Source organism: Ursus maritimus, unplaced genomic scaffold, assembly GCF_017311325.1.
Source record: "Ursus maritimus isolate PB19 unplaced genomic scaffold, ASM1731132v1 scaffold_17, whole genome shotgun sequence".
NCBI classification, from domain to species: Eukaryota; Metazoa; Chordata; class Mammalia; order Carnivora; family Ursidae; genus Ursus; species Ursus maritimus.
The window spans coordinates 39924474-39935383 of NW_024424119.1; the positions used below are offsets into that span (position 1 = coordinate 39924474).

At 52.8% G+C, this 10910-nt stretch overlaps 1 protein-coding gene across 2 annotated transcripts; it reads right to left on the reverse strand.

Annotated features, from left to right (window-relative positions):
* Positions 1 to 1093: 1093 nt before the first annotated feature.
* On the reverse strand, positions 1094 to 10633 carry SLC46A2 (solute carrier family 46 member 2). 2 transcript variants are annotated; one of them, XM_040631740.1, is made up of 4 exons: positions 9365 to 10633; positions 7847 to 7930; positions 7331 to 7432; positions 1094 to 1899 (listed from the first exon to the last, which is right to left on the reverse strand). In XM_040631740.1, exons 1-4 carry the CDS (start codon positions 10491 to 10493, stop codon positions 1784 to 1786), a joined length of 1431 nt encoding a protein of 476 aa, XP_040487674.1. In that variant the 5' UTR covers positions 10494 to 10633; the 3' UTR covers positions 1094 to 1783. The 2 variants fall into 2 exon arrangements, with proteins under 2 accessions (XP_040487674.1, XP_008706274.2); XM_008708052.2 differs by having other exon boundaries at positions 7276 to 7432.
* Between the last annotated feature and the right edge of the window lie 277 nt (positions 10634 to 10910).

Genomic DNA, 10910 nt, shown 5'->3' on the forward strand with positions numbered 1-10910 from the left:
AGCAGCCAACGAAGAGATTCATCTAGTTCGGGGAGCCGATCAGCGGCCAGGGCGGCAGGCAAGGAGTCCAGCGGAGGGAGCGAGTGTAACTGGTGAGGGTTTAAAGAGGTGAGTGTGGCCTTGAACGCCTCCTCCCATCCCCCCTCCTCCATCCACATTGCCTGTCTCAGTGAGAAGCTCTGCCTTCTTCCTCGTTGCCTGAACCCCAAATCTGAGCGTTCCCGCCTCTATCTGCCTCACCCTCTGCAATTCATCCGTCCCCGACTCCCGTTGACTGCTGGCTCCCAAGGATTTCTCGAAGTCCCTCTACTTTCCTCGATCCTTGTAGCTACTTATCCAACATCAGTGCTCCATCGCCCACCACCTGGAATACTGCATCTCTGCTCTTGCCTCCTTCCTGCAAGTATTGCTTGCTCCTGCTCCTTCCTCCCCCAGTTCATTCTCAGGGATGCCAGAACGCGTTCCATGCTCCTGCCTGAAATCTTCCACCAGCTATCCCCATTACTTTAAAGAGAAGCTTTTTTTTTTTTTTTTTTTTTTTTTTTAAGGCTCTATTTGTGTGTTGTTCCTCCTTACCTCACTCCCCTCATATTGAATTCCTCTATCTGGAGATATTTTCACCTTCAGGCCTTCCAGCTTGTGATTCCTTCTGCCTGGACTGGCCCTTAACTTCTGGCCTTGGTAACTCCTTATCCTTCCAGTCTTAACCATTTGCCACTTCTTCTGAGAAGCCTTCCCTGCTCTGCTAAATCTGGATCATACGCTCATTATCTGCTGCTTTATGTTAGCATGTATCATAGGACACATTGTTGCCGGCTGCTCTGTCTGCCCCACCTGCTAGACAGCACACTCTGTCAGGGCAGGAGCAGTCACATTCTTGCCATATCTCAGCACCTAGCCTGGTTCTGGGACCTTCGGAGACATGCCAGAAAGTTTAGTTTATTCCGTGCAAGGGATCAGAGATGCAGACTCTCTGAGCCCAAATCCTTGGAGCTTTAAATGCATTCGGTAGCTTTAAGTTTTACCCCAGTATGAGAATGCCATGCCTGTAGTTATAGAATGAGTCTGACCGGAACAGAATGATTCACACAGATACAACAAATGTCAATTTTATTAGGAAGTGAGTCTGCTTTTCTGTATGTAAGTAAAATAGGCTATAAAAATAGGTTCCGCAACATAAAATGGCTCTTAGCAGATCTCCTCCTGGAGATCTCCTAAGATCCCTCTTCACACCACCTGCTCTGGGAATTTTTGACTGAAAATATTCAATATAATATTCCACTAAAGAAAGTCTTTTGATATTTGCTTCCTAAAAGCAACAGTAACAACAGCAATTAAACTACCCTGAAGCTAAGAGCCTGAGCCCCAAATCTTCTAAAACACTGGGAGTTCTTATAAAACATCCCGTCTGTGTTCCCCTTAGGCTGTTGAAAATGTGTGCTTTGGTTTGAGTTTTCACGTGGGACTCCCAGCGCAGCACCCAGGTGACCAGTTAGCTGTACCTTGGAGCCCAGGAGACAGCTCCTGGAAGAAAGGGGGCTGTCAGAAGCCCTTTGTGCATCTGGCATGACTGTGTATGCAGCCTGCATATAACCCTTGAAAGTTCACACTCTACTGCCCCCAGAGCCCAACCTCTGTCTATCAGGGACATCTGAAAACTGAGAAAGTTCTATCACCAAGAAAGTGCTGTTCCCCACCCACCAGGGACCCCTGAGCCAGAGCGGGTCATTCTGAGGCTAACTCTGGCTGGAACTTGGGGTTTGGGGGCGGTGGGTTGCCTTGGTCACCAGCACCCAGTCCCATCCTTTGCTGGTCCTCGCAGCTCCTGTGAGACAGCACCTTCATGTCTCCGTGATGTCTCTGTATTGCAACCACGAGGCTTGTTTATAGGCCACGATTCTGTAAGAATTTACAATCCAGAATTACAAGCCAGCAGTTGGAATGGGGCAAAAGGTGTGCCTTTTCCTTCCCACAAATGGCCGCCTCTTGGTCACCTGTAGACTGAGAGGCTCTGTCTGTCATGCCCAGAAGGCTGTTCTGAGTGGAGAGATGGCCCGAGGGAATTTCTCCTACCCCAGGCCCATTCCAGTCCTACAACATCTCAAGCGCTTTGCGTCTACATTTTCCTTTTCCTGGAATCTCTCTCCATCTCACTTCTGCCTGATGATAACCCCCCATGTGTATTTCAAGATCGAGACTGGCTAATCCCAAGCAGAATCAGCTGCCTCATCTCCTGCCTTTCCATAGCCCCTTTATCTCTTCCACAAATCCTCATTGCATTGTTCTCAAATATTTGTAGCTAAGGGAATGCAGAGGAATTAGGAGCTCTGAGTCCAAGTCTTGGATCTGTGTGACCTTTGGCATGTCCTTCCACCTCTGGGGTCCTTGAGTTTTTCTATGTTTGCGCTCTAGGGGCCCCTGTTTCTAGGCTAGAGCACAGCTCTTCCCGGCTGATGCCAACTCCTGGAGCTGCTGGATGGGGTGCCAGTGTGAACCCACACCTTCTAAGGGAGAGAGCTTCGTGAGAACTTCCGAAAACTCTGACTTCCCATCTCCCATAAGCCCCAGGGCTCTACAGAGAGGAGCACTTAACTGTACTTGAAACAAAACTCGTTGTATTACGAAGCTGGCAGGAAAGCCCAGCCATGGAGGCAGCTACCCCAGGACCACGTGAATGCAGGCTGCAGCCCTGACTCCAGCCCAGCCCTGCGCAGACCCACCCCGCGGCCACCAGGTGACGGGCCAGCCCCTGCCTTCAGGGTCAGCCAACAGGCAGCTCTGGGGGATGGAGGGAAGGTCAGCAGGCCTGGCAAGTAGGGGCCACACCCTTCTAACAGATCATTCCTTAAATACTTTTTGAGTACTTCTTACATGCCAGGCTCTCTGCTGGACACAGAAGATCCGTGCTGAGCCGGAAAGCCATGGTTCCTGCCCCCAGGCAGCCTTACAGTCCAGTGAGCAGGCATATGAAAAGATAATCACTGTCAACTGTCCTGCTATGAAGGAAAGTACAGGAAGCTTTGGGAGCATATGATAGAAGGACCTAATTTAGATTGAGAAGGGGATTTTCTCAAATCCTTTTTGAGAAAAGCATGTTTAAGACCATAGCTAGCTGGGTAAGAAGGAGGCACAGGTGCAAAAGGGGGAAGGACATGAGGGCCGCCACTGGGGCTGACGCATGGGGTCGGGGAGGGTGGTGAGCAGCAGCATGAGGGAGGTTGGCAAGGGCAGATTATGTGGGGCCTTGTGGTCCGTGGGAAGACATTCGGGTTGTATCCTGAGAGCAATGTAAGCCAAGGGCAGAGCTTTGAGCAGGAGATGACACGATCTGTTTAAATACTTGAAGGAACTTGCCCTGGGCACCTGGTGGAGGGAGAATGGGGGTGGGGACAAGAGTGGACATGGGGGGAATGGTTCAGAGGCCAATCCAGTTGTTCAAGTGCTCCGGCCTCGGGGTGGTAGCAGTGGCGATAAAAAGAAAAGGATGAAATTGAGGCCTATTTTGAAGGTAGACTCAATGAGGCCTGCTGGATTGGACGTGAGGGGAGATGGAGAAGAGGGCGGACATTGGTGACTCAGATTTCTCTTCCTGAGTGAGCGGTGGTGCCTTTTCTTGAGGGGACACAGACTGGAGAGGGAACAGGCGTGGGAGGGCATCAAGAACCCAATTTTGGAAACTTAGATGGTAATTTGAAGCTTTAAAAGTACTTTGGTTTGCTTAGAGAGAGAAAATATGAAACGAGAACCCACAGCAGAGCCCCAAAGAATCTTCCACTTGGAGGTTTGTCGAGAAGAAGCAATGAGGTGTTGAGAAAGCCCAGGGATGGTGAAGAGTGACCACCAGTGTGGGGACCACGAGGCAATCATGTGGGAAGAGCGCTGCAAGGAGTCCAGTGGAGTCAGCCTTGAAGAGCGGTTAGTGGCTTTAGTGAGAAGAGCTCTGGTGGTTGATGGGGAGCCTCAGACGGGTGGGTTGAAACATGAGTGGGAGGTGAGGACACAGGCAGCAGGTGCACACGAGCCTTTGCAGAGGCTGACCGTGAAGCGGATGGAGGTTGAGGAGAGAGATGGCGGTAGATCACGTGTCAGTTCAGTAAGCACTCAGGAGAGAGCAGCTAGCTCGCGCGGTGAGCTCTCCAAGGAGAGGGGACAGGTGGCACCCAGACACGGGTGACTCTTCTGAGAAGCAATGTCCTGTGATAGGTCAGAGACTGCCCAGGTTCAACTCTTGTCTCCACCGCTTATTGGCTGTGGAACCTCTGGCAGGTTACAGAATACCTTAGAGTCTCTGTCTCCTTATTTGCAAAAATAATAATAGTAATAACCTCAGAGGACTTTAGGGGAAGATTAAATTCATTAAAACATATAGGTCGTAGCTGGCACATAATAAGGGCTATTTACATGTTTGCTATTATTACTATTATTTTTAAAAGGGTGGGGAGGGCGGAGAAGAGTAGAGTAGCAAGTAGGTTGAGGATGGGCAGAGCCGGATGGTTACTCCTTCAGCATCTCCCAATTGCACGTAAGAAGAGCAAGCAGGAGAAGGCGGGTTCTCAACAGAAACATGAAATTGGCTCATGTCGGTACCAGGAAGGGCTGGGGGCACAGTCCCTTCTTGCAGAAAGGCTGTTGGCAGCCCTGGCCCAGGGACCTCCCCTCCCAGCCTTCTGCCCTCCGCTGCCTCGTCTGTTCCCCTGCTCTGACGTGCCTTCCTAGGCTTTTATATCCTTGGAATGTAGCTTTTCTCTCGTGGTTAGGAAGTTCTGCTGGTTTTCCCTGGTTCGCTCACTTGATGGATGGTACAGCCTTGGCCTCTTCTAGCTGTTAAGAATTTTTCAGGATCCTGTTCATTTAGTGACTCCATGGAAGGGAAAGGTAATGGAAACACTCCCTTTATACCAGAGTTCTCAATCCTGGTTGTATATTCGAATCATCTGGAGAGCGTTTAAAAAGCCCTGTGCCCAGGCTGCACTCCAGATCAACGGAGTCAGACTCTCTGGGGGTGGGATCCAGACATCAGGGATTTTTAACCCTTTCTAGGTGATTCTAGGATACAGCAAAAGAGGCTTTATTTGCCCATGGGTCTCTTTACTGCTAAATGACCGCAAGAGAGAGAAATAATGATCAACCACTTCAGCGCCTCATTCACATAAGCACTCAAGTACTTACCTGATGGATTCAAGATTCTGTCCCTGCCTCTGTGATAGAAGATCACAAAGACCCCGCAGGGCCTGCGGAAGACGCCGTGCACGGAAGGTATGACCGAATCCAAGAGCACATTACACTTGCGTACTGGGGTGAGAGGTCGAGGGCCACCCACCTTCTTCATGTGCCCTAAAGTCTCTTAACAAAGGCCCAGCATCCCGTTGAGCGTGCACATGAGAAGCAACGAAACTGTAGAAAGGGACCAATTACCGTATTTTCTCATGGCTTTCATTTGTCTGTTTCTCTCTCTAGCTATGCCGCACATTAATTTGTCAGGCTTGTTTTCTTTTGTTTTCCTTTGTTTGCTTGTGTAGGTTAATGAGACTGTTTCACCCAGCTCCCAAATAGGGCTGGGTAACTTCCAAGCGGCACAGCTACTAATCCATTACTTACTTGGGCAAACAGCTGGGAAATTCGCCTTGCATGCTAGGTCTAGCTGAGCCCAACCTATTCAGCAAAGACTCCCATAAAAATAGGGCCCAGGAAAAGGCCCAAGGGCTGGGCAGTCTGAGGACAGGTCTGGCTGAGTCCCACACCTTGAAAAAATAAGAACAGGGCCAAGAGGGTGCTCTTGGTCGTGCTGCTGCTTGCACAAATTCTCAGCTGTTGACCTACCTTCCTCCCTTCCTTTCCTCCCTCCCTCCCTGCCTCCTTCTCTCCCTCCCTCTTTCCCACCCTCCCTCCGTTCCTTCCTTTTCTGATCTTCATATCTTTCTTTTCTCAACCACGAAATAGAGCAAAGAGCCTTCATGATTGATGGCTCAAGAGGGTCATCCTCTATGTCGGCAGGGACCTACATTATGACGCGATATGAGAATTCTAACAAGGGCCTTACTGCCATCCACGTCTCGCTTCTTCCAACCTGCCTTCAATTGGTTTCTACTGGGCCGTCTGTAATGCCACCATGACTGATACGTAGAGCTCTCTGTGCTACCAGGCAGGTCCCCTAAAATGCAAATCTTCATCAAATCCCTTGCCCCTTAGTGTGGATATATTTACTGTATTCCTTTGTCCTCTGGTGGGATTGATAGAAGCATGAGAGGCCCTCTCTAAATGAGAAGGGCTAAACGGGCCCAAACTGCCCAAGGCTCTGCTAATGTGGCAGCCACTAGTCGCACTGGCCCCCAAGCACTTGGAATGTGGCTAATTGAGTCCAAACAGAAAAGTGCCATCCACGTAAAACACATACCAGATTCCAAAGACTTAAACCCAAAACTCATTGATACTTTTGTAAATTGATTACATGTTAGAGTGATATTTTGGATATATTGGGTCAAATCAAATGTGTTACTAAAATTAACCTCACCTGTTACTTGTATCATTTTTAAACGTTACTAGAAAACTTAAAATCTTGTGTATGGCTTGCAGTGTGGCTTGCTCTGGTGACTCGCACTGGAGAGGGCTGGTCAAAGACGATTTTGGACCATTTCGGTGATGTGCTAGGCCGGTGCTCTTACCTTGGGAGCGGAGTGCCTCTCTTTGGCTTCTCTCGCGCTCTTCCTGCCTGTTATAGCTCTGACCTGACTGCTCTTATTTGACAAATGAGACAACTCCCCCAGAGAGGTCAGAGGAACTTCCTAAATCCTCTGGGGAGCTCACACAGTCCAGTGGTGTATGACATTTCCGGGGGGGGGGAGCGGAGCTGAGTACAGAGGCCACTGGGTGCCAAGCCTTTGGAAGCCATGCCAAGAATACTCAGAAATGAGGCAAGATGTTTCTCATCTAAAGAGACCTAAACAAAAGGGGTGGAAGTGGTTCGAGAGGGCTTCTAATCCCAGCCTCTGATTACAAGGAAGTGTGTGTGGCTCTTAGAAACAAACCACCAAACTGCCAGGAAGTGTACCAGCTGCACGTGGCCCTCTGTTCAGTATTTAGGCCTTTGGGGGTTTCCCATATTGCCAGATTATTAGCTTGGGGGGAATAGGAGGACTTCTTTTGGGAGAGCCGACTAGGACCCACGGCCTAAACGCTGCAAATAAATCTTTATGACAATAGGCTGGAGATGGTCCAGCAGCCCAGATGTCTGCCCCAGGGCCCCAGGCCCAACCACAGACACGGCTTCTGTCTTACCCAATTGGGATGATGGCCAGGAAGGAGAGAAAGGAGGAGAGAGCAAAACACGTGCCAATGAACTTTTCCATGGTGAGCTGATAGATCTTGTTGTACACCGTGGAGGTCACCACCCCGGTCAGAGCCAGGGACAGCTGCAGGATGACAAACACCTTTCCTGTGGAGGGGACAGGGGTTACCAAGAAGATGTGCTGCTGTCCCTTTTCCCTGCTAGCTGAGTCTCCAGGAGCTCTCAGGAGACTCTTGCATCCTTCCCAGTGCTCCCTCCCAGTCTCGGCTCACTCCCCCGGGACCTGTCTCTATCCAGCTGGATCTCCCTGCTTGCAGCCCCGCCCGTGGGTGGTAGCATCCTTCTCTGACTGTGGCTTTTCAGTGACCGACTTTCTGAGTCTTTCCCATCCTCCTGTCTTCACCCCCTCTGCCCTGGATGGGCTCCAGAGTGTTCCCAGTGTATTCAAGGCTGCTTCTGGAACTCTCTCGTGGGCCTTCTGCAAGTCTGAACCCTGTGCCTCAAGCCAAGGGCTCTGATACGGGCTGGGCAGAGAACTTCAGAGAGATTTCTTTTACTTACCATAAGAGGAGCCCTTGATGAGTTTGGACATTGCCGATCGGATGGTTGTGACGGGGATGAGAGCAAACAGCATGACGGCCCGAGCTGGAAGGAAGTCACACAAGCACGCTCACTCCTCATTGTGCCCCACTTTGGCCAAGGAATAAATCAGAAAAAAGCAAAAGCCTCACCAGGCATCTCCCTCTCCCCACAACCCCATGGGCTTGCCCTGGAAGGAGTGGTTTCTGTGCTGGTAGACTAACACCCCCCCTCCCCGGGGCAGGCTGAGTCCCTGAGCTCTGACGGTGCCACAGATGCCACAGACCCACCTGCCAGCTGGCAGGGCACAGCGGGCATCGTCGTGAAGGGTGTCTTCATTGGCAGAGTTAAGTGGCATCTAGGGAAGTGGAGCTGTTGTCACTGAAGTGACTCGAGACTCCTCGCCTTGTCCCTGGGACAGAGGTGTCTTCTGTCACCATTCACGAACCCCTCTGGGAGATGGTTGTGGGAGCTTTGGCGAACTGCATCCAGGAATGTGTGCCACGTTACGCAGCTGCCACACAACCTTCCTTCCTTATTCATAACCCCAAGGTGACGTGTGTTTAAGTGTGTGTGTGTGTGTGTGTGTGTGTGTGTGTGTGTGTAGGGAGAAAAGGAGAGGTAGAGGTGGTGAGAAGGGGAGAGGGGTACTCTGGCCTTTGCATGCTGCCCGTCTAACTGGCAGTTGGCCAGACCTAAGTTGCCATTTTGTTATAGGTGTTTTCCGAGATGTGTGACCTCAGCCAAGGGACAGCCCTTGGTAACTGTCTAGAGTTGTTTTTTCCTAAAATGTTAGCCATTAGCCACAAGGGACTATATAAATTAATTAAAATCAAATCAAATTTAAAATTCTGCTCTTTAGTCAGACTAGCTGCATTTCTAGTGCTCAGTAGCCACACACGGCTAGTGCTCCTCTATTGGGCAGCGCAGATCTAGAACATTCTATCATTGTAGAAAGTTGTATTAGAGCATTGGTCTAGAGCTCTCTGCTTGTGGTCCTCAGATGGAAACCTCATTCTACTTCCTTGAGAGAATTTATTACATAGGTGGTGGAAGGCATTTTTGGAGAGTTTTTATCCATTTTTAAATAGCCCATGCTTGGCCCGAAATGATTTTACTGAAGGGACCTTTTCAGCCTGATTACCTTAATGGTTTATCCCTTTAAAATTGGAGAGAAGAAATCCAACCCCTTCTCCTGAGGCCAATCTGAAACCTTCCCTACTGACGGCAGGCACCACTGACCAACCCTCCCCTGACCTCCTAGAGCCATGGGCACCACTCATGACATTTCCGTAGGTAACACAACACAGTGCAACTAGATTAACTCAACAGCACATGATCCTGTCCCCCTTCCTAGGCAGTAGGTCCAATCCCTGGTGCTGAGCTGGGACACCTAGACCCAGAGGGCACCATGCCTAAGCCACGGCACGCCACGTCAGCCCCATGACTCTAGAGGTCCGCAGTGTCCTTGTCCTACCTCCCCAGGAACGCCAGACTCACCAATGTAGAACATGTATGTCTCTTTCACAAACGCCAAGAGGAGGGCTCCTGACCCAAAAGAGACCATACCGATCATGATCATGGTGGTGTCCTGGAAGCAGCGGGAGAAGACCAGGACGCCCAGGAAGCTGGTGATGAAGATGGTGTACCCTGCAGCCATACCATAGCCCACCTGCACCTGGTTCCAACTGAGAGGCTCCCTTAGCATGAAAAGGGGCATCACGTCCACCGTGCCCACCACGGCCAAGTCATATATGATGGCACCCAGAAAGAGCAGGGCAATGATAGTTCTTGGGGGCTGTGCTTTTCCAGGAGACAGAGGGTGCCCCACCACACTCTGCTTGTCTAACTGATCAGGATCCAGGGCACGATAGGTGCCAACTGTGCCCGACACCATATCCACAGCGGGGAGCGCCTTGCCGGGACCAGCCATCGACTCAGGGACCTTCAGGACCAAGAGGCTGTAGAAAAGGGCAAAAGTGGCACAGCTCACGCTGCACGCCGTCAGCACCAGGCCCTGCCCAGAGTGCCCGGTCATCTGCTTGAAGAGGTGCCCAGAGGCCATGCTCCCGCAGAACCCCGCCAGGCCCAGGGTCAGGTCGATGAGGATGAGGCGCACGGAGCGGCGGCCCTCGGAGGAGCCCAGGGAGCCCAGGGCCATGACGCCGGACCAGAAGGCCGAGAAGCCGCCGCACAGCCCGTTCAGCGCCGCCGCCCCGTACAGCACCTCCACGGGCCAGTCCAGCAGCACCTTGAGCAGCAGCCCGAGGCGGGAGAGCAGGAAGCCCAGCAGGGCCACGCAGATGGAGATCTTGCGGTGGTAGCGGTCGCTGAGCCAGCCCAGCCCGTAGGCGGACAGTAGGGGCGTCAGGCCCACCACGAGGTTGTAGACGATGTAGAAATTGGAGATGGCCCTCTGCTGCTGGTCCTCCAGGGCGCCCCGGGGCGACGGGCTGGCGCTGTGGTTGGACGAGGCCCCGGCTCCGAAGGACGCCTTCACCACCAGGAGCAGCCCCGCCTCGTAGAGGGAGGAGGCCACCTGCGTGGAGGCCACCACGGGCTCGATCCACGTCCTCACCCGGAGGCGAGATAGGAGGCCCCACCCCGAGCAGGCGGCCTCGGGGCCCATGAGGGCTCTCGGAGAGGGGACGGATCGGTCCCAGAGCGCGAGTGTGGGCCTTGCGCCTGGGTGCGCGCGGGACGGGACCGAGCCGGGGCGCGGGGCGCGTGTGACTGCGGCCAGCCCGCCGCGGCTGACCCCCGGGCCAGCCACTCCTCCCGGCCTTAAAAGGCCGCGCCCCGCCCCCGCCCCCGCCCCCAGAGCTGGGCTGGCGGCCGCCCAGGAAGCCGGGCGCCCGGGAGCGCACCGCCCGTTTCGGCCCCCCGCGTCGCCACCCTCGGGTCGCCCCGTCACGCGGCTCCGGCTTGCGCGGCCGCCTGACGGCGGCCCGATGGCCCCACAGCCAGGCATGCCCCGACTTCCCGCGGGGCGCCTTCCCCAAGCGTGTTCTGGCCTGGGCCGAGCCCCCCCCCCCCCCCCCCCCCC